At 37.3% G+C, this 24,300-nt stretch overlaps 1 protein-coding gene across 4 annotated transcripts in view; it reads right to left on the bottom strand.

The window, feature by feature from the left end:
- Nucleotides 1-24,300, bottom strand: part of LOC127414758 (calponin homology domain-containing protein DDB_G0272472-like) — a 68,924-nt gene that overhangs the window by 5,495 nt on the left and 39,129 nt on the right. For all 4 annotated transcript variants that reach the window (XM_051653014.1, XM_051653017.1, XM_051653015.1 and 1 more), the window contains exons 6-9: nt 4,368-4,483; nt 816-972; nt 476-644; nt 161-303 (exon numbers count right to left, since the gene is read on the bottom strand). In XM_051653014.1, coding sequence (XP_051508974.1) covers nt 161-303; nt 476-644; nt 816-972; nt 4,368-4,483 — 585 coding nt within the window. The remainder of the gene's footprint in view (nt 1-160; nt 304-475; nt 645-815; nt 973-4,367; nt 4,484-24,300) is intronic.

The following is a 24,300-nucleotide window of genomic DNA, read 5'->3' as shown; positions in this document are numbered from 1 at the left end:
TTATTTCCATAAGCTGTTAAAGGTGCAAAACGACAAATCTGTCAACCTCTCATTAGTACTACGCAATTACTGTTCTTTTTGCATGCAATAGCTCATTGCAAAGAATGATATGATGGAAAGGTGTGTAAAACATGGTTGAACTCCTGAAAAGCTCACTCACCTTTAAGACAGAAGGGTCCATGCCAGGAAAGAGAGCCACCCTCTGAGGCTGAGAGTATATAGAGGAGGTACTGTTCTCGGTTCCCTTGGCCTGCTCCTCAGAGTCCGATTCCTCCTCTTGCTTAAAAGAATCAGCCTTCTCCACTGGAGACAGAGGGAGGTAGAGAACAAGAGAAAGAATTGAGTGTTGAGGACTACATTGTATTGACTTGAAATACAGTTGAGAGACAATTATCTTTGAGTAACCTAAAAGGGTAAGAATTCCTTGTAGCAATCTATAAACACAGGTACTTAGCTGCTAAGATACTGTAAGTACCTGTCGAGTCCCTGCAGCGCCACTTATCAGTTCCTACTCCACTTCCCTCAGGTACTTGTGATAAGAGGGCACTGTGACGGGCGGCTCGAGAGGGCAGGGCTCTGCGAGTCTTCTTGTTTAACTGAACCCTGGACCGTAGTGCACTAGAGTCTAATAGTGTAGTGGGCATCTACACAGAAGGAAAGAGACTTATCCATCAAATAGCTTAAGTGTTTGCCTTATAATTAGGGTATCTTTCCAAGCTTTACAATCCACCCAACCTGTCACATTTATAAATCTATAAGATAAACTACAGAAAGCAGGTATTGTTTTAAGGTTTGAGGGCTTGGTCAGGACTAACCTCTGGGAAAGGGGCTAGGTCCATCTGCTCGTGAGGACAGGGTGTCGAGCCATCGGGTGTGTCAATGAGAAGGGGTTGTTCTGACGTGTGAAGTGGAGTGGGTTTCTGTGGAATTGGGGTGAGGTTGCACTCTGATGGAGGTGTAGCTGGAGTGAGGCTAAGGAGGAGTAATAATAAAAGGTAATTTAACAATTATATGGTGTTTATGCTCAATTTGTGTAGAAAATACACTTAGCACTGTAAAAGTGAGAATATAAAGAGAAAGAACTAAACTTAACTAGCCCCAAAAACTATTTGGACAATGTTTGTAATTACTTATAAATGTAATCTACATGTAACAACAAGTCTGATGACCAGACAGTGGCCAAATACTTAATCTTAATTTTGAACATTGTATCTTTTGTTTTATATTGTATAATTTAAAACCTAACAAACTGGTTTTTGAGAAATGAAATAAATGACACTTGGTTTGATATTTTGTTTTACCACTTACACACAAGTGTGGCTGCAGTGCCCAAAAACTTTTTGGGGACACTGTGTTGTACATTCACTGCTTACTTAATGCCAACCCAAACCCATACAAAGGCCATTTGAGAGTACATACGTATAAGCAACAAAATACAGTTCAAAAATCAACCCACCCACCCAGTGATCCATTCATATCAGCTCCACTCTCACTGCATCTGAATCTCTCTTGCATTAGTCTCTACTGTAATAAAACCTCTCTGAGAACCCTAGTCTATTCTAAAATGAAGATGCATCTCTGTGTCTAGATCCATGAGGTCATTATAGCAGGAGACAGAGCTCTGTTACAGACTCAATAGATGCAATTGATCTTGGTGTTGAGTTGCAAACAGTAACAGAGCACAGTTCTGGATTTGTTCAGGTGCATATGTGTGGGTTTAGACACAAAGAATGGTTTAGCAAAATACTGTATAACTGCTTCACTGCACTTTTAGATCTTAGTTTAAGCATAACATTTCTTGCTAAGCTTATACATATTAGGGCTAGAACAACTAGAATCAGTTGTAATGTCACTTTGAGAAGTAAAATGAAGGTGAACTGCTTCCATTTTACTTAGAAATGTGAGTTGCATAGCATTTTTATAATAATAATAATGTATGGCCTTTTAATGACTTTAAGGGGTCATGATATGAGGAATAAATATTTCCATGATCTTTTGAAATATCAAGAGGTCATTGTACTATAAAAACACAAGTGGTGAACCGATCGATCGGCCGCCGATCTAAATAGTCCGATCTTCGTCTTAAGTCTGAGATCGGAGATCAGCCAATCTTTTTTTGCAGCATGCAGGGAATCACACATACACTGCTACTCTAATGAATGAGCGCTTTCTCAGCTCTTGATGCATGACAGTGCGGCCTCTGGAGGGTGAGCAATTCTATGTATTCAAAAATTTAAACTTTCAGACATGCTGTAATTCAGATGAATATCCAGGTTTATTTTTAAAAATGTGTAAGAATTACACATGTATTAATATTAAGTTGCCCATTTTCTAGAGTCATTATGGTAGTAATTCTGACTCACTGCACTGTGAGCACAGAGGATAAAGAGACTGTAAACGAGTATAAAACTAATTAAACAACAAATAAACATGCATATACAAATCTGAGTATATGTGATGTAACGTGAGTCATGACAATCAGACGTTGTGTTGAGCGATCATGAGCACTTTCAGCTTCACTCCCTTCAATATGCTCACTCCTGGTGTCAATCAAACATGCACACTCTCCAGGTGCTCTCATTATCTCATCAGTCACTCATCTCAGCGCTATTCTGTGAGGATCCCAATTTAAATCAGATTAATGTTGTTCACATTACCACTAATCACAGCAACTACATTTTAACCATAACGGCACCACGTCTTCATGCATTTGCTTAATAATTAGTGATTTGTGTTACAGCAAAATGCCAAAGAGAGTAAACAAATCATAGATGTTAATGATTTCTCACTGGAGCAGTTTTAGAGATGGTAATGGATATATTTTTCTTATTTTTGAACGTATCTCTGCTGTGTGCGATGCTCTCATGGTTTTTACAATGACTATGTCACAATGACCTTTTGATATTGACAACAGAACTATTAATAACTGTTTCAAAACAAATACATTTTAGCAATTCACAATTAATGTAATTTTAATGTAATTTTGGTAACTTCGGTTCTATTCGTTAACATTAGTTAATGCATTAGGTATCATGAACAAACAATGAACAATATATTTTACAGCCTTTATTAATTGTAATGTTAGTTAATAAAAATACAATTGTTCATTCTTAGTTCATGTTAGTTCATAGTGCATTAATGTTAATTAATAAAACTTTTGTTTTTAAAAATGTATTAGTATATGTTGTAACTAACATTAAGTTCATTTGTTAATGTTAACTACAGTAATATTGTTAATGTTAACAAATGGAACCTTTTTGTAAAGTGTTACCATAATTTTACTGTGTGGGGCATAAATGTATAACTGCACAATATAACTTGCCAAAAAAAAAAAAAAAACGGTATCGGTATCAGTCGATCAGTGTTAAAAAATCTGAGATCGGTATCGGCCTCAATTTTCCTGATCAGTGCACCACTAAAAAACACACCAAGTTTCAGAACTCGAAACTTCCTCCTCACTGCAAAAAGAGCATTTGATGAAACCAAGCTGCTAAAACAACCCGTTCTCTACTTCCTCCACATTGTGGTAGACATTTGCATCTAACCGCCTCCACAACAACACATCAACCACTGATTTACCTTTAATCACTTCCATAGCCCGCCCAGTAGCGGTGAGCAGTGAGATGGCAAATAGAGAGCAGGTCAGTCAAGAGCAGAGAGCCAATCATAACAGTGGATGTTTACTGTCAAGTCTTAAAGGAGAAGCAGCATCAAAACCAAGTGTTTCTGACAGAGGGCCAGAATGAGGGTGGAAAAAGATTGTTTTATAAATATATGATTTTTTGCGAAAAAAAAAAAAAAAAAAAAAAAAAAACTAATAGTATAGGTGAATCTTAAGGAACATATAAAAATAATAAATAAAGGGCATGTCATGACCCCTTTAAAGGAATAGTTCAACAAAAATTTTTTAACTATGCCATAATTTACATGTCACTGCAAACTTATAAGACTTTCTTTCTTCTGCAGAACACAAAAAGGAGATATCTCTGTCTGCCTTTTCAATATAATGGCAATTAACAGTGACTCACTTTAAAACTTAAAAACGCACCCAAAAGTAATCCATGCGACTTGTACATCAAATTCCAAGTCTTCTGAAGGCATACAGTAGATTTTAGTGAAAGAAAACGTAAAAATATAAGTCATTTTTCATTGAAAATGTATATAAAAACTCATATGGTTTGGAACTACATAAGGGTGAGTAAATTATTTTTAGGTGAACAATTCCTTTAACTTGTTTCGACTTGGAACATTTGTTTAAGATTAAAAGGCCTTGTGTTGCAATAATCAGGTCAGAGAGTATCTGACTTGATTAAAATATTAATCTGGTTATATTATGTTTTGATAGGGGTGTGCGTTTGTGTGTTTACCTGTCATCTGTGCGAAGTCCCGTCTCCCATGTGCCATACTGGCTGTCTGTCTCTTGCACCAGATTGTCTGTGTCTTTATTCTCCTCATGTCCACTAACACACTGCTTTACCAGCTCCTGTGGATGCACAAAGTGGGGGGATGGGGGGAGGGATTAAAACAAAAAGAGTTTAAAACTAATGTGATTCTCAAAAATCAATTGAGCAGTTTAATCATACTGCAGCACTGTGATCAACCACCAGGTGGAGCTGATTCGGCCACATAGCAGCCTATTCATAAAAACACTGCCACTCCCTTTTGGGTGAGACATCACAGCATTCAGAGCTGGACATTAGCCAATCAGAGAGTAAAAAGAGACACAATCTGCCCAGGGGAGCAGAAAACCATCTTCTAAGAAACGTGTGTGTGTGTGTGTGTGTGTATGTATGTACACCGATCAGCCACAACATTAAAATCACCTGCCTAATATTGTGTAGGTCCCCCTCGTGCTGCCAAAACAGCGCCAACCCAGCACCAACTATTCTTCTCACCACAATTGTACAGAGTGGTTATCTGAGTTACAGTAGACTTTGTCAGTTCGAACCAGTCTGGCCATTCTCTGTTGACCTCTCTCATCAACAAGGCATTTCTGTCCGCAGAACTGCCCCTCACTGGATGTTTTTTGTTTTTGGCACCATTCGGAGTAAATTCTAGAGACTGTTGTGTGTTTAAATCCCAGGAGATCAGCAGTTACAGAAATACTCAAACCAGCCCATCCGGCACCAACAATCATGCCACGGTCCAAATCACTGAGATCACATTTTTTCCCCATTCTGATGGTTGATGTGAACATTAACTGAAGCTCCTGACCCGTATCTGCATGATTTTATTCACTGCTGCCACACGACTGATTGATTCACATAGATGATTGTTGGTGTCAGACAGGCTGGTTTGAGTATTTCTGTAACTGCTGATCTCCTGGGATTTTCACGCACAACAGTCTCTAGAATTTACTAACCTACACAATATTAGGTAGGTGGTTTATGTTGTGGCTGATCAGTGTATGTCATTGAGAAGAGTACAGCAGAGCCATTAACCCTGACCACATTTCAACTACAAAGTCACTGCTTAAAAACAAAACATACAGTTCACTGCCCTGTAACAAACTGCACCATAAACCTCAATCAACCGGAACTGCTTCAGAAACAGCATTTAACTAATGCCACAGGACAGAGTCAAAAATTAACCAGGGTTTAGGGCTCAACACTGCCACCCAAAGTGTTAAACACCCAGATATTTGAAATGTATAGAAAAAAAAAAAAAAAAAAACATCTAACATTATCTAACTTTGGGCCCACTTTATATTAGGTGTCCTTAACTACTATGTACTTAAGCATTCGATATAATGTACTTATTATGTGCATACATGTTGTTACAAATGTACTTAAATTTAAAGTACCTGCATTTAATTACATGTGTAATTACACTGTTAACCTTACCCCCAACCCTAAACCTAACCCTACCCAAACCCTTACCCTAAACCCTAACTAAACCTACACCTCAACCTCAGTGGCAGCAAATGTGAGTCTTGTGAGAATTTTGCAGAACAACATGTAGCTACACTATAAATACATTGTATTGAATGTATTTTAATGTTAGTACACAGTAGTTAAAGACACCTAATATAAAGTGTTTACTACCTAGTTTTGGGTCAAGTATGAGTTGAGTGATGTCTTATCTGTCTTCTCTGTCTCAGAAATGCGTGTTGTATGTTTAGCGAATATGAAGTGTTTTTGGATGAAAAAAATAAAATCAGCCTTGAATACCATGCTACTGTATAATCCAACAAAGGAACTGGCCTTATTTAACATGTATTCTAGTAGAACATTTATTGTGTTATGATGCCATGGGCATTATTTACAGCTTGATTAAGAGGTAACAACCATGATTGTTGAGACTGAGAATCTATTTCAATTAATATAAATTAATTTGTTCATGTATTTGACATAAAGACCACACACTGTTTTTTATGGTTAGAAAGAATATGCCCACATAAAGGTAAAAATACATTTTAGGGGGCAAATAGTACCCCTTTATAATAATAATAATAAAAACTACTGATATTTTTCATCCATTAATTTTTCAGGGGTTCCTGCAGCTCAACTGGTAGAGCATGGCCCTTGCAATGCCAAGATCATGGGTACGATTGCCAGGGAACACATAAACTGTTACAATGTATATCTTGAATGCACTGTAAGTCGCTTTGGATAAAAGTGTCTGCCAAATGGATAAATGTAAATTTCTCATTGTTATGTGAGGCATAAACTAGCAGGTGCAGTGACAAAAATTTTGAAAGTAAGATGATTTTAGAGAGAAAGAGAACAAGATCCCATGAAAGTATTGTGATGACCTCATAGAAATATACTGGTTGAACTGGTGTCCATTCAACCATGTCTCTTTTAATGAGGAGACTACAGAGGGTACAGTGTATCTAACACACACACACAAAGATTCATCGGCTCCCTGATTGCAAAAAGAACTGATTGTGATGAGTCTATCAGACTGTCCCTATGTGTTTGACTGTGTGTTTAAGATGATGAGTATCGACCTGAGCATTAAGACGGAGTGTGTGTGTGTGTGTGTGTGTGAGAGAGAGAGAGAGAGAGAGAGATGGAGTGTGTGTGCTGAGGTTGTTTGCATTAGAGAAAACAGTACAGGATGCTATTCATCAGCTCTGCCTTTCCTGACAGGAAGAGTAACAACAGAATGCACTTATGTTTACTTATGTTTATCTATCTAGATACTTTCTAACAATATAATATATAATTAAAATTTCTATAGACTAACCTACAAACCTTAAGAGAAAACTTTATGCATTTGTAGGCAAAATAATATATATATATTTATTTATTTATGAAAACATTTTCTCAATGAGGACATCTCTAAATGTCCACAAAGGGAGGTTTTGATTTAGCTAATTTCTGGAAAAATTCATCCCCAAACTATAGTTACGTACACCACAAACAAACACGTTTATCTAGCTATCTAATTGAGAACATACCATCGACCAGTGTTTCCCAACCACTGTGCCACAGCACACTAGTGTGCCGTGAAAGATTGTCAGGTGTGCCTTGGAAAATTATCAGATTCCACAAAATAAATCAAGGCACTAATTTTTCAACCATTTTTCCTAACAGTTCGATTAAACATTGCAAGAGGTCGCTGACTCTGATTGTGCTCTGTCGTTTTTTGTTCCGTATGAGAAATATCAAATGGCAATTGATCCAAATGCGCAAGGAAACAGCTCTACCCGGATCAGTCAGTGCTGCTCAATGGACAGATCAGCGCAGAGACGTGCATTTACACGTGGACCGGTCTCGAGGACTCAGCCGCGCGGATCATCATAACAGAACTGCGAGAAGCACAGGCTGGGTCACCAATTCGGCATTGATTATTTGTTTAAAACCTCTATGAAAGCCCATAATGTGTCGATGATTAAACCAGTTTAAAATTTTATTAAACGTCCCCAACATTCTAAACAGCACTGAAAAGTAATAAAGGAGAAATCTGCACAATGAACAGACTTCAATCCACACATCACAGATATTTAAAAAATATTTACCATGAACTTCTCAATATAGTAGTGAGAGAATACAATTTAATTTCAGAACGTGTTTTTCTTACGAAAAATGCCATAATTTGTTTTACGGTTACTGCTAATCATGGTTTTACTTATACTTTTGGTTACTATGATCTTATTGCAAATGCCACAGTTAAAACTATGGATACAATGGAACTTTCCTTCTGTGTAAAATCTTTTCTAATGCCCTCTGATTGTAGAAAAAGGCTTTGTTTGTCTTCTGTATTTTATCATCAAGATCCTGATAAAAAAGAAACCATGAAAGAAAACAAATTTTCTTTCAGTTGGACCGGTGCAACCAACTCAAGTGCTGGTGCGACCATTTGTAGAATTTAACACCAGTGCTACCACTCTTAAATGTTAGTCTGGAGCCATGTAAATAAATAGATAAATACAAAATTATTTGCTGTGGCATTGCAAGAACAAATCTAAAAATAAGAAAAGATGCAAATTTGTTGTTTTTATTCATTACCCAATTAGCACTCTTGCCACCTGTGATCTCATTACCATACCTATGTGACTTGGTGTTTTTTGTATTGCCGAATTTCAAACATTACGAGTAAACACGCAACTAAAATGTACAAAAAACGTTGAAGTTCTTGAAAAGGAAAACTGTCAACGATGGTTATGTGGGACAGTAGGATAGAGGTGTGCCATGGGATTTGTTTAATTGTAAAAAGTGTGCCGTGGCAGAAAAAAGGTTGGGAAACACTGCCGTAGACTTCTACTTTTTTCCAAAATAAAGGTTATTTAATAAATACAGAATAACCCTTACCCAAACCCCAACTCTACCCCTAAAAGAAGCCTTTTGCAGAAAATATACATTACTGTGCAAAAGTTTTAGGCACTTGTGAAAAATTTTGCATAGTGAGGATGTCTTCAAAAATAATGCATTCAATATTTTTCATTTATCACTTAATGTCATACAAAGTCCAGTAAACATAAAAAAAAGCTAAATCAATATTCAGTGTGACCACCTTTGCCTTTAAAACAGCACCAATTCTCCTAGGTACACCTGGACACAGTTTTTCTTGGTTGTTGGCAGATAGGATGGATAATTCGCCACAGTTCTTTTATCTATTTTGGCTGTTTCAATTGCTTCTGTCTCTTTATGTAATCTCAGACTGACACGATGTTCAGTGGGGGGCGCTGTGGGGGCCATGACATCTGTTGCAGGGCTCCCTGTTCTTCTTTTCTAATCTTTTCCATTTGCAAAAGTAATGTTTGTGAGTCTAACATTTATATTTCCTATTGACACACTAAAGCTGAAGATATAAATAACCATCTTAAGACAGATACTTTGGTAAAAACATCTTTTGTGCCTAAGACTTTTGCACAGTACTATATACATCAGGGTTCCCACTCTTTTCAAGGCTCATTTTTTCAGAACATTTGCAGGACATTTTATGTGCCAGACGGGTGTAATATTTGGGCAAAAACACTCGAGAGGTAATTTAATTTAACTTTATTATCAAAATGTGTCAAAATCAAATAAATTCATAAAAACTTATATCAAATGAAAATATAATTATTTTAAATAATTAAATATTTCAACTTAATTTTTAACAAATGAAGTGATTTTATTCAAAATTTCCAGAGCACTCTGCGAAACAACACCGGACAATTGTTTTTTTTTTTATCAAATAAAGTGCTGCACAACATAACAGATGTGAGATATTGCTGTAATACATTATTATTATTATTTGTATTACTATTATTATTTATAGTAACCATTACCATAAAGTAGTAATATATATATTTTCATTTTACACGTCCATTTAAATCAAGCTTTTATTTTGGCATTTTTGTGTATTTTTGACGGTAGTTTCACACGTCTGGATTAGCAGTTCGCTACAAGCCCAGTGTGATTATTAAACCCCAAAAGCTGTGATTTAATTAAACAAATAAATAGTCTGTATGTGCTCCACAATTTAGAGCACTCTGCTCTGTCATCTACTATGCACGCACACACACGCACACGCACGCAAACGCTCGCGCGCACAGTGCGGCGCACGATGATCGTGATGGTGTTTTCGGTGTATGAGCAGTCGGCTTTACAGTCATTTTGAAGCATGCAGCACATGCAGATTACATATTTATTCAATTAAATCACAGCCTTTTGTGGTTTAATAATCACACTAGAAAGAACTGCAATTTTAATTTGATTAATTGTGCATTATAACTATATTCATTTTCATCCCAAATATGTCAAATTCTGTGACATCCCGCATTTTTAGCTAATGCCATTTTTATGACTAGATTCAGTTATTTCATCAATGTTTTCTGAATAAGGGAAACCATAGGGCCCTACAGGTAATAATATATATAGTATATGCAAAAGGCATTCTTGATCATTATTATAATTTACTTTATTAATAATTTTTTACCCTTGAGGGTCCCTAAGAGACGTTTTGTCAACTTTATCACACTAGACAATTTTGTCTATTAAGTATAGACAAGTGACGACAAAAGAGGTATATTATGAAAAGTTTCTCCTTATCCTGTATCAAGTAAAAAAATAAAAAATAATAAAAAAAACAATGTTCTGAATAACTAATCCAAAGCCAAAACACAGGCTGATATTACACTGTTTATGCTAAACACTTGACCAGAAAAGCCACGAGGAATGTCACAAACAGCTGGTGTCTGATTAACCTACAGCTTTTAGCATGCAGTGCAAATTCATCTTACCTCAAAGACTATCAAAGAAGTGTGTTTGGTTATACATACTTATTTTGTTCCTTAATACAGGCAATTTAGGTTTATTTGAAATATTCAGCTCTTCCAAGTCTCATAAATGAAGCTTGATATTAACAGTAATCCATTTAGAATGAAGACACACCTATGTACTCCCTGATTGCATAGTCTTGGAAAGAAACTGATATTCTGTGCCTGCCAACCACACATAAACAAACACAAGCACACATACACTCACTCAGAGGGAGTGGTGTTTAAGACTTACATTATTTGTAATCACTTTAAGGGCCACATTGACGATATAAGGGTGTAGGGCTCTTGATTAGGGCTGGGTGATAGGACGATATAATCAGATATTGATGATGACTTGCAAAGATCCCGATGCCGACTGCGAATGGATGATGATCGACAATTTCGGGAAATGGCAAAACCATGGATCTGGGAAGTCACCAAATATATTAAACAGTGGCCAGGGTGTGAAACTAGCACCCACCACCCGCCAAATGTGACGAGGTTGAATCCAGTTCGCAAGCTCCTCGTCCAAATGTATTTCATGAGCGGGTAATTTTGCTCATCTACCCACAACTGGCGGGCGACCTGTCTCGGAGTGACACATGACAAGAAATGCTGTTAGTCACAAAGACATGCGCTTGAAGAAACGTGATTATTATAGTTTTAAGAACAAACAAAAGCCGTCAATGCTTGTGTCTGATTCGCTGTTTGTTCAGAGGCGTGCAGCGCGAGCCTGTCTCGTGGAACAAGCGCATGAAAAGAGTTTTCACTCTTTTTCTCTGTTTCATTCATCTGAAAACTGTTTGCAAGAATAATGTCTTCAGCGAGAATGCTGCGAATTATCTCCGATCATCTCAGGAGGTGCTGTTTAGTTTGCGTTATTTCCGCTCAGTTAGCATGCACTGTGAACACAACTCTGCAGGTTCAGTAATATATACCATTGTATTAAATAAATGAAGACGAAAGTGATTAAATCAAAGTAATGCAAGACACATTCACCTTGAACCTAAAATTGAATTTTATTTTATTTTCTTTAGGCAGTATTAACTGTATTACCAAAACGCAATACAAACACAAATTCGATAAGAACACACATTTGGCAGCATTATTTTGGGAACACAAGGGAATTTATTATTTGTATTATTATTGTCTTTACATTTAGAATTGTCTTTAGTTCTTAATTTGTACACTATTAGTAATTCTTCATCTGTATTGACTGATACTTGCGTGATGGCAAATGGAGCCATTGGAGACAGTAAATGTTTGGATTTGGGGAGGTGGTTAAATAAGATTTTTTTTATCACTTCATTATTTTATTGCTTTTTCATTTAGTTTAAAGTGCTATTTGAATTTAGAAATGTCTTTTGTTTATGTTTTTCATGTTTCAATGAATTAAGTAAATTTTTAAAGCAAAATCAATAAAGCAAAAAAATTCACAGACTCTCGCGGGGGATTGACAATATAATCGGATGGCGCGATATTTAAGCCAATTATCGCAAAAATATTTTTTACATATCACCCAGCCCTACTCTTAATGGAACAATATATTAATTTAAAGGGCAAAGCCCTGGATAAGAACACTCTTATCTAAAACTTTCATATACTCAAACAGAGAGAGAGAGAGAGAGAGAGAGAGAGAGAGAGAGAGAGAGAGAGAGAGAGAGAGAGAGAGAGAGAGAGAGAGAGAGGGCAAAACTTGAAAACCTTGCAACGTGAACAGGAAGACTGCATCAGGGGAAGCAAAGAAACAATGAACGGATAGGAAAAGATGAGAAAGGGTAGTCGTCATTTTAACACCACCACACTGATGTTTATCCCATGACAGGGTGTAAAAGATGTTGTGTCTGTGTCCCCACTTAGACTAGTAACAGAATTCTGAAACAGAAATCTCTACTTTGTGTCTACACAAGCAATTATTTCTTTAATTCTAACAGTGCATGTACGTTTTTATAGGCGTGTATTCCCAGATTTTCATATTCTGGCATTCTTACAAATACATTCTTCCACAGGTGTGGCTACATTTACTTAAGAGAACATCAAACATTCTGAGCTGATTGTCTTGTGTTATGAAGGAGCAGTGTAAAATGTGTTTAAATGGAGAGCTCAACCAAAACCAACTGAGACTAAGATCTCTAACTGGCATCTTCTTTTGTGTTCCAAGGAAGAAATTTTGGTTGAAACAATATGAGGGTGAGTAAATGACAGAATTTTCATTTTGGAGAGAACTAATCCTTTAAAGCTGAATAAGCAGAGTTGAAAGCATGTCAACTCCTGTGAGACACCCACAACTTGGCCTCTCTAAATGAATACAAACATATCACAGCCTCCTACATAGAAAAACAGAGGCAAAGCTCAGAATCCTCTGGGAGAATAGACTTTCATCAAAGTAGAAACCATATTTATGTGACACAAACAAAAACGGTGCTGTGACAGAAACAAGTACAATACAATCAATATAGTCAAGTCAATATGCTCAATATGATATACTATTGTGTAAGGGAAGTTCTGCAAAGCTTGTCAGAGCAAGCAACGGTAACCAAGGGGATCGGAGCTTAGCGAAGGGTCAATTGTAATTATGACATAATGAAACTCAATCTTATCAAAAAAATAATTTTTTGTTTGAATAAAATGTGCAATTCCATATTTCTTTTTATCTTTCTCACTTCCTGACAAAGATAGGAAGCACTTTTGGTGCAGGTTTTCCAAAATGGAAAGCAAAGGGTGCATACTGTTATTTATTGATGATTTACACATGTAATTTATCATTAATTTCTTCATTTACTTTATCATCAAAGTGTGGATGCATGTGGTCTCATAAAATGGCTAATTGAGCATTTTTTCAGGCAATCTTTTTGCTATTCTTTGTCAGCAGTACACAAGAGCTGTGCAACCTAAATTGTACAGTCAACATTTAGAATTACAATGTACATCTCCCAATACATTTATGATTCCTCAATTGACACCCCTCCAACTCAAAAACCGGGGCTAAGAGCAAATCCAGTGTTTCCCACTGGAAAATTCCAACATTGTGGAGGCATTCATGAACACAAATACGATAATTCAGACATGACTTGGTGACATAAGGTCTAGACTGCAGTGCTGGAGAAAGAGCATCTTTCAGCATGTAGGTTAACCTAATACACTTTAAATACTATAGTTATATTATTCTATTATCAGACATGAACTTCAGGGTTATGTTTTGTTTGCATTTTATCAGATAATAAGCATCATATTCATTGGAGTTTAGCCTCTGTAATTATGTTTAATGTGCTGCCATTGTACATATTTACCTTCAAACACACACACAAGTCTGAGACTGTAAACCCTGAGGAATTCTTACAAAGTTCATACAGCCCTATACCAGGCAAAGCATTCATATCTAAGCTCATTCATGTGTGCTATTATATAGTACAGCTAAAGGGGAAATGGAGCACTCTGCCTGTGTGTGCCACAGGGTGCTGACGGCCGAAGGACACAGGAAACGTCCCATTATGGTAAGTTAATTCAATTACAATGATTAGGTACCTGTTTTTGACCGATCCCTGTGACACAAAAACTATGGACAGATTTACAGTACAGTTCTCTTTCACACACTCTTTTTAATACACACACAGATTGAGGAAAAGCCCTTGACAAACAGGGCTGAATGAATGACTATAATGAGATGTGACATGACTGAAATTCAGCTATCAGAGGGTATATAATCTAGTTGAAAACCTGCCCACCAGCATTCCCTGCTTTCACTCTCACTGTCTTTGGCAAACACCGGCTTCTTGCTTTTGAGATTATTCACTGTTTTGTTGAGAACACAGGACAACTCCCCTTGCCCTTGGCTTACACATATCTAAACAACAACAATGAACTTTGATGCTCATTTTCTTTAGTCACACGAAACTTTCTGCTGAGAACAGAATGCAAATGTCCAGAAAACAGTGTCAGAAATTGACTTTTTTTAAGGGGCAATATGTGCACCCTAGAACTGATTTTCAGGGGTACTTATACCTTTTATTAGGACCTTTATTCTAACTATATAAAATCATGCAGCATGTCGCCAATTTAAGTCAAAGTTGAATTAATTTAAATCAGAGTTGTCAGAATTAACAAGTGATTAATAATAACATTTTAATGAGTTAATGTTTCTTAATCGCGATTAACTAATTTACCATTAATAAAGAATAAGCCAGCATTCACACTGATTGGAAGGGCGGAACCTTTTTAAAGTGTCAGCCCGGAGTCATTACACTGACAGCACACTTCACAAAACACACACACACACACACACACACACACACACACACACACACACACACACAGTACTGTGCAAAAGTCTTAGGCACATAAGATGTTTCACAAAAGCATTGGTCTTAAGATGGTTATTTATATCTTCAGCTTTAGAGTCAAAAGGAAATACAAATGTTAGACTCCCAAACATTACTTTGCAAATAGAAAAGATTAGAATAGAAGAACAGGGAGCCCTGCAACAGATGTCATGGCCCCCACAAAGCCCCCCACTGAACATCATGAGATTACATAAAGAGACAGAAGCAATTGAGACAGCCTAAAGAGATAGAAGAACTGTGGCGAATTCTCCAAGAAGCTTTGAACATCCTATCTGCCAACACCCAAGAAAAACTGTGTCCAGGTGTACGAAAATTGGTGCCGTTTAAAGGCAAAGGTGGTCACACCGACTATTGATTTAGCTTTTTTTTATGTTTACTGGAATTTGTATGACATTAAGTGATAAATGAAAACTATTTATGTCATTATTTTTGAAGACATTCTCACTATGCAACATTTTTCACAAATGCCTAAAACGTTTGCACAGTACTATATATATATATATATAATTTTCTGCAAAGCTGTTTTGAAACTATGTGTTGTGATAAGCGCTATACAAAAAAAAAATTAAAAAAATGACTTGATTTGCCTTTACAACACACACACACAACACAACAGCGTTTCCGTGTCAGTGATAAAATGGAGAAAGGACCTCTTCATGCTAATTGATGTAGAAAACAAGCCTAGATGGGACTTGTGATAGAAATCAAGTATTTTTCAGCCTAAGTAAGGTGCATTTTAATTACCACAGAAGCATACCAAGTCTTAATTATCACCAAAAAGCAGAATGAGACATTTTTATCTGCAAGCGTTTTTCATGTTCAAAGTGGCGCTTGACACTGGTATTGATGCCCTGACGCGAAACACGAACATGACATAGACACATATTAATATTGTGGAAGATGAGAGTTTAATATATGCAATGCCCATTGCAATGAAAATGAAACCTATGGGGAGACTAGTTCTTTTAAATTAGTCAAAATCCCACTTAGACTTTATTACATTAAAAAAATGTTATCGAATGACAGCAATAATTTAAATACATTGTCAGTCTGAAGAATTATAGCTGCTACTTGTAAAATCAAATCAACATCAAATACAAAAATATAGGTAAATAATGCACAAATTCATTAATTGAACAGACTAGGCCTATTCAACTGGCGGCCCACAGGACAAATCCGGCCTGTTTAAAATTGTCAGTGGCCCATGTGAGGTTGTCAGTTATCTTAGGGGCTGTTCACACCAAACGTGTTTTGTGTCTGTTTTTCAATTGTTTTCTATGCAAACTTGCTCTAGATGGATGTCGTGCAAGATCTCGATGTTTGTACAGTGTCTCCTGCAGGAGCACCAGGTTTTTTAGATGCTTTTAAAAGTTGCGCTACAAATAATCATGATTGGTAATTTTGACAGAAGGAGAAGACTAAAGACCTAAAATAATGGACTCACATTACTTCAGAGAAACAAAAAAGTTATATTCGTTAATTTGGTCAAGAAATTCGATTTGAAAAATCAAACTTTTAAATTATTGCATCTATAACAAAAATTTTATTATCAGTCTTATTTGCTCTCTCTGTTATGGACCAATTTTGAAAGCACTTTTATATATATATATATATGTTTATATAGTGAACAAATATCATAGGCATAATATAACACAATATATGTAAATAGAAGCTTTTCGATATCAAAACTGTACAAGGCTTCACTGTGCATGAAATAGTACCCATGCTAAAGGTCCCTACATTTCATGTGGATCATGCTGACCTAGCTTTACCAGAATGCCCTTCTGAGCTCACAGTGCATCTGGTCTGATAGAGGTTCTTCTCTTCTACCACTGTAAAAGATCAGACTGCCAACTAACACAAATACTTACAAAGTGTGAGATGGAAGGACACAAAGAAAGGTACAGTATATAAAGGAACAAAATGTATAGAACAAATAGAATCAGGTTGTATAAAAGCTTGCGGTTGCTGGGGCTCTAGATGTGAGAGAGAGGTCATCTAGACAGAATAACATAAAGGAGGTTTTGTGTTGTAAAAAATTGCAACAAACAATGTACACACACACAGGATGGCTGACTAGTCATCAGAAAACCATTGCCGGTTTGTGAGGTCGACACCTTTAGCTTTATTGTTGCAGTGGTGCTTTAAAAGAAATACATTTAGAAACCCAATTTCTCTAAGAGGGTTTTTTTTTAGCATACCGACAGTCTAACAGTTATAGCAGCTGTGAGATGTTAGTATGCTAAAACCTTCTGCAAGGAGTTATGCCTCTAAATTCATCCCTTTTAAAGCACTGCCGCTAAAGCTGTCAAAGCACTTCAAAAAAGGGGGACTTCAAATAGTCTGCTAAGTCTACTTTTTTTTTCTAAGGACTATAATATTTTTGTGCAATAAAAGGTTATAGTTATTTAACCTATTTATTTGTTGAATATCTGTCAGTTACGCTAATGAAGGATGTGCTTAGCGACCAAGAAAGACTGATATGTAGTATCGGTACACATTTTTGAAAATATGTAGTTTTGCACATCCCTTGTGATACAAACTATTAAGGCAAGCTCAGTTTAGAGCTCAAGTACAGAGTTTACAATGACAAAAGGTAGGCTTAAAGCAGTTTTGTTTGGAAATTGGAATGGAAAGTGACCACCTACACAGTGGTTGAGAACTACATTACGCAGCGTGAGAATTTAGTATGTGTGGTGTTGTGCATCTGAGGTAATTTTGGCTGTTTGAGAAATGATGATGTTGGTTAATTAAAGTGGTAGAGAAAAGAGCATAGTTTCTCTTACAGAGGAGGGAGTGCTTGGTGAAGCCAGTGAGGTGGTCCTTCTGCGTATGGACAATCGCTGTTGGCTGCGCAGGCTAAATCTGCGAAAGGATTCTCGACTACGACTGGCCAGGCTACGTAGGGAGGCGGCCCTCTTAAAGCCACCTGCGTCCTCTCCACCTCCTCCAGTTCTTCTCCCACACTACTGGAGACCAAGTTGAGGGCACCTTGGAGAGAACGGCGCACATTTCCCACCCAGCCCGACACCTGAGAGTGGGCCACCGACAACTTGTCACCAATGTACTCCATTACTTCCCAGTATATTAGGAGTAAGTAATCTCAAGGTTGGCTTATGGTCTGGTGAGATTTGTGTCCCTGTGGAGGGCAATGTCAAAATGAGCTAAATAAATGGGGTTTATTTAGCTGTGGACACAGTGCAGATCCAATGACATCCAAAACAAAACTCAAAGTCTCAAATTTCAGTTGAGTCTTAAAAATGGTATGTGGTCAGGTGAGAATTGCATTGTTATGAAGCTCAAGGTCAAGAGCTTTTTCAATGGTGTTTGTTTAGTTGGAGACCAGATGTAGATCAAAAGACATACAAAATGAGACATTCAAATGGAGAAGCCGAAGTCTCTAAGATCAGTTAAGTCTCCATGATGGAATGTGGTCAGGTGAGAATTGCATTATGAAGCTATGAGCTTCTGTAGACACAGTATGGATCCAGTGACGTCCAAAACAACAGTCAAATGGAGGAGTCTCTAAAGTTATCTGTATCTCAAGAATGGTGTGTGGTCAGGTGAGAATTGGGTCCTTATGAAGTCCTTATTAAGTCAAGATGAGTTTTGTCAATGGGGTATGTTCAGCTGGAGACAAGGTGTAGATAAAGTGACTTCCAAAATGAGACTGAAATAAGGAAACCGAGGTCTCCAAGGTTAACGCTTTAACGCCTCAGTTTAAATCAGAATTCACCAAAAAGTCATTTCGAATGTTCATCTTGCTTTAAACTCTACTGTCGGGTAAAACCATGCAGAGCAGTCTTCACCCATTTCAGGAAGCTATCCACATTATGACATGGAGGACCTTACCCTCTAGCCCTGTTGAGTGACTAAAGCGCTATTCTGGTACACTGTGTTTCCAGAGCAAGGGCAGAAAAGATTGTGGTCTACTCTCTGCAGTACAGTACAAAGCAAAGCACCGTTACAAACCGCCACCATGCAGTCAACTGCAATTCAACTTTCCAGCATGCTTGACTTGAGTTTGCAGTCCATTTGCAACGTCTTGAACTCATTGAGTGAAAGATATATAGTAACGTACAAACAGTCAGACACATGCACTCAGTGATTAAGCAGTTAGATGGGGCTAACCCATTAATTAATTGTTCTGCACTGCAGTTTTCAGAGACCCAAGATATCATAGCAGTAGACTTAATGCAGGTCACGGCATTGTCCACAGCAGCCCTGCGATGCCAATTACAACTTGAAATGTAAAATAGAGGGGTGTGATGTTAGAAGCTGACTCAATAGGCTTTTTAAAGTCACGTTTAGTCTTTTTCTTCGATAGTTACATTTTAAGTGGATAGTTAAGCATTTGAACATCCTCAAATTGGGTCAACAAACAAACAGTAATCTCATTCACATTTAAAAGAGAACTAGCATGCCATTTACAGCTGCATCACTCAAGAAGGTCTTTGATTAGCAGCGCACCACTTCTACATAAACATTTTTGAGGGCTCTTTGAGTGGAACTGTTAGCAGTGTCACACATTCAAACAAAAACTAGTCAGAGCTGTCAAACCCACGCACACTCACACACACTTTCCCAGTCACGTCTCAAACCTGTCAGGCAGCGAGAGCTACTTCAACACAACTGCAGCTCTTACACATCCCAAAAAGCTTCTCGCCATGCAAATCCACAACACCGTCCAGCTTTCAATTCAGAAAACATTGCCCACAAACAAACGTAAGGTCAAACGAATTCTTGAGACTAAAACATGTTCTTCCTTATTTCGTCATTGCTAGGACATTCATTACAAGGAGGTCCAGGATGAAATTGTCTTTAAAACATTGAAGTTACAAGCCAAAAGTATCCAGTTGGTTTTGTAAATGTCATCTGGGAAGTCCAAATGTCTCTTTCTCTGGTTCATCTGTGTCCTTTTATGCGTCCCTGCAGGTACTGGCAGGTAGAACACAAATGCGTCAGCTTTCCTGCCACCGATCCCCAGTGCTAGAGGACTTGTGCTCAAGGAGAAAACACAGGGGAGAGAATGAGAGCAGAGAGAGAGGAGGAGGGGTGAGGGAAGCCAGTGATATGAGAGAGAGAGAGAGAGAGAGAGAGAGAGAGAGAGAGGAAGATATATGCATTGCAGTGTTCCCTGCTACTGCTCCAGCTTACAGAGAGAGAGAGAAAGACAGATGGAGAGAGGTGCATTGGTTATGCAATATTGTCAGCAGCTCATTTTGCTGAGAGCAGAAGAGTGTCTTGATGACAGGATACAAAAGGTGAATAGGTGAATGGAAACCAAATATCTGCAAGTTATACAGAGTAAATCACTCAAGGCAAGTTTATTTATATGGCACATTTTATAGAAATGATAATTCAAAGTGCTTAAAATACTGTAGGCATAGTAAAGCAAAAGATGAATAAAGCTCAAGCTTGGCATTTCTACAAGGGTTTGTAAGGGGTTGTCACAGCACATTCTACCATGAATAAGTTTGTTTTGCAAATGGGCACCTCTCTCATGCAAACATCACAAAAGATCAACCAAACCCTGCTGTAGTTTCCTGGCCTGGACAACAATAAATGCACTTAATTCTACATTCTAATCTTGATTATATTAGTTTACTTTTTGATAATGCTCAAGTTGCTAAGTTAATATTACTTCAAATTAGGGGGGATAGGAGGAACTCGCTGAGGTGTATGTCAGCATCCCCTAGTGGACTGAGAGTGTGTTACACTACTGTTAATGTAGGAAAATCAGGGGGAAAAAAGGCAAACTAACATAATTTCCTGTTCCCATACATTATGAATACCCTAAAACAGTGTTTCTCAACTGGTGGGTCATAATCAAAAATGTGTCAAAGGTCTGTTCTGATAAGGTCATGTACAGCAGGGAAAAATAATGCTAAATGCAAATCATAAAATGCAATTAATATAATAATGCATAGGATAGCAAAATAGATAAACTGATAAACATCTGGTTAACATCTAAGGCCGTGCATCCAATCAAACTACAGCATTTTGGAGAAAATGTTTTCACTTGGTAGAAGCTAGCCAACATGGGCAGGTTGCATGGCATGTCCTCATTCTCAAAAAACATGAGCAAATCTATGCAGCAAAGTAAATGAAAATACAACTCATACTGTATTAAATGTGTTCACTTGCAACAAGGATAAACATGGTTTGTGCTGACCACAATGTGTTTGTTTGGTGAATTACTGACTTCCAATATTAACATAATTTTACTTATTTAAAGGAATACTCCGGGTTCAATACAAGTTAAGCTCAATCGACAGCATTTGTTGCATAATATTGATTACCCAAACATTTATTTCGACTCATCCCTCCTTTTCTTTAAAAGAAATCTGAGTAACAGTGAGGCACTTACAATGGAAGTAAATGGGGCCCATTTGTAAACATTAAAATACTCAGTTTCAAAAGAATAGCCACAAGATATAAACAGTATGTGTGTTAACATGATTTTAATGTGAAATAATCACTTACTAACCTTTACTATGTAAAGTTATAGCCAATTTTACAACTTCATTGGCATAAAGATGTAATGTCAACAAACCCTAAAACGACTGTAAAAATAACAATTTAAACAACTTTACAGCTCAAATAATACATGAGTTTTAACAGAAGAATTAATGTAAGTGCTTTTATATAATTATAAGCTTCTCATTTCTGCCTTTACACCCTCCAAAAATTGGCCCCATTCACTTCCATTGTAAGTTCCTCACTAACCTTGATTTTTGCTTTCTTTTTTTTTTTTAAGAAAAGGATAGACGTGTCAAAATAAATGTATTTGTTAATCAACATTATGCCACAAATGCTGTCGATTGAGCTTGTATTGAACTTGGAATATTCCTTTAATCATTTTCAAACCAACATTACATTATTATTAATAACATAAAAAATAAGGGGACTGGGTAGCTCAGTGAGTATTGATGCTGACTACCACCCCTGGAGTCACGAGTTCGAATACAGGTTGTGCTCAGTGACTCCAGCCAGGTCTCCTAAGCAACCAAATTGGCCCAGCTGCTAGGGAGGGTAGAGTCACATGGGGTAACCTCCTCGTGTTCACGATTAGTGGTTCTCGCTCTTAATGGGGCATGTGGTAATTTGTACGCAGATCGCGGAGAGTAGCATGAGCCTCCACATGTGGAGTCTCCACAATGTCATGCACAAGGAGCCATGTGATAAGATGCACAGATTGATGGTCTCAGAAGCGGTGACAACTGAGACTTGTCCTCCGCCACCCGGATTGAGGTAACCGCGCCACCACGAGGACCTACTAAGTAGTGGAAAATGGGCATTCCAAATTAGAAGAAAAAAAATAATAATATAAAAAATATATCAATGTTTAATTACATGTTTGTTTAATTTTTAAACCTAAATAATTTTGGTACAGTGTTTTGATATCCGATATAAAAACTTGGGTCATGAAGCAAAACCAGATGAGAACCACTGATCTAAAGCACATAGATTGTCAAAAAAAAAAAAAATGTTATATACAGTATTATGCCATTAGATATTAAAATGTATGTATCAGATTTCTGTTTAAAGGAAATACTACAGGTTTCACTTACAGAGGTACAGCTGGTACAGAACACAAAAATCACTTTAAGAATAGAATATAGCCACAAGCGGCAATCATCGGGGTGCAAGCACATGTGAAAAAATAACCACAATAATCAGAATTGACAGAAATGATCCAGTGGATGCCAAATTATACAAACTGACTATATAAAAGCTGCTGAAAGCTGATTGGTCGATGGCGGCCATGCGACTGTCCTCGTAAAACTTGATGACACCTTGGACAAATAAACTGCATGCAAAATTTCAAGTCGATCGGATTTTGTAAGAGCCATATTTGTTTTTAACATTATAGCACCACCAAGAGGCAGAGGTGCGCAATATTTGTGTGTCCTCAGAATAACCTTATACATAAGTGTACCAAATTTGGTGATAATATCTCAATCTGTTCAAGAGTTATAACCATTTTAGTAAAAGTGGCCACACCCATTATGAACATTTTGGCATACCATTTGACGATAAATTAAAATTTTACAATTCCTTTGTTAACTTTTCATTTTGGGACTCCAGAGAATGTTTCTGCACTGGTTTGGTTCCAATCGGGCGAACGGCCTACGACTAGTTAGAAAAAGTAATTTTTAAAATAATCTCAAGTATTTATTGAATGTTTTGTTTCAAACCAATGGTGCTTAAGGCAAAGTTGTTTAGAATGAGGAGTTTTACAGCATGGTCTGAATAACGTGTTTCTTTTTTAAACAGCGGTATATACAACAATTTACATGAATGTAAAATGCAATAGCACCTCCAGGTGGCCAATTTTTGTCAAATTTTGCACAGACCTCTTGGGCCAAGAGACAAATAGGCATACCAAGTTTAGTTCCGATCGGCCTTATTTAACCCTATATAAAAGCTGCTGAAATCTGACTGGTCGATGGCGGCCATGTTTTTAAAGATATTTGACTGTGCTCATAGACCTTGATGGCACCTTGGACAAAGACAGTGCTTGCAAAATTTCAAGTCGATCGGACCAACGGTTCCATAGTTAGAGCCATTTTTAATTTTTTTATTATTATAGTGCCACCAAGAGGCAAAGGTATGCAATATTTTTTGTGACCTCAGCATGAGCCCATACATACGCTTACCAAATTTAGTGATAATACCGTTGAAAAGAGTGGTGGTGGCGTAGTGGGCTAAAGCACATAACTGGTAATCAGAATGTTGCTGGTTCGATCCCCACAGCCACCACCACTGTGTCCTTGAGCAAGGCACATAACTCCAGGTTGCTCCGGGGGTATTGTCCCTGTAATATGTACACTGTAAGTCGCTTTGGATAAAAGCATCTGCCAAATGTATAAATGTAAAAGTTATAACCATTTTATTGAAATGGACACGCCCACTACAAACGTTTTGGCGTACCATTTGACGATAAATCAGAATTTCAAAATTCCTTTGATAACTTTTCATATTGGGACTCTGCTGAATCATTTTGCACTGGTTTGGTTCCGATCGGGCAAACGGCCTAGGACGAGTTTGTTTTGAATTTTTTTTAAACAATCCAAAATAGCAGGAAAACTAAGGGGTGAGGAAAAATTCTGTCAGGGAGTAAAACTCTTCGGCATGATGCAAGGAATCAGAGGAAAAAATAATTTTGTTTCTAGCCCTTACGGTACAAGAAAATTTGATTTTTCTTTGTTTTGTTCGCAATAGCACCACCTAGTGTCTGAAGGATGTGTGTCTGTACGCCTG

The sequence above is a fragment of the Myxocyprinus asiaticus genome, chromosome 24 (assembly GCF_019703515.2).
Source record: "Myxocyprinus asiaticus isolate MX2 ecotype Aquarium Trade chromosome 24, UBuf_Myxa_2, whole genome shotgun sequence".
Classification (NCBI taxonomy): domain Eukaryota; kingdom Metazoa; phylum Chordata; class Actinopteri; order Cypriniformes; family Catostomidae; genus Myxocyprinus; species Myxocyprinus asiaticus.
This window is presented reverse-complemented; position numbering and strand designations above follow the sequence as displayed.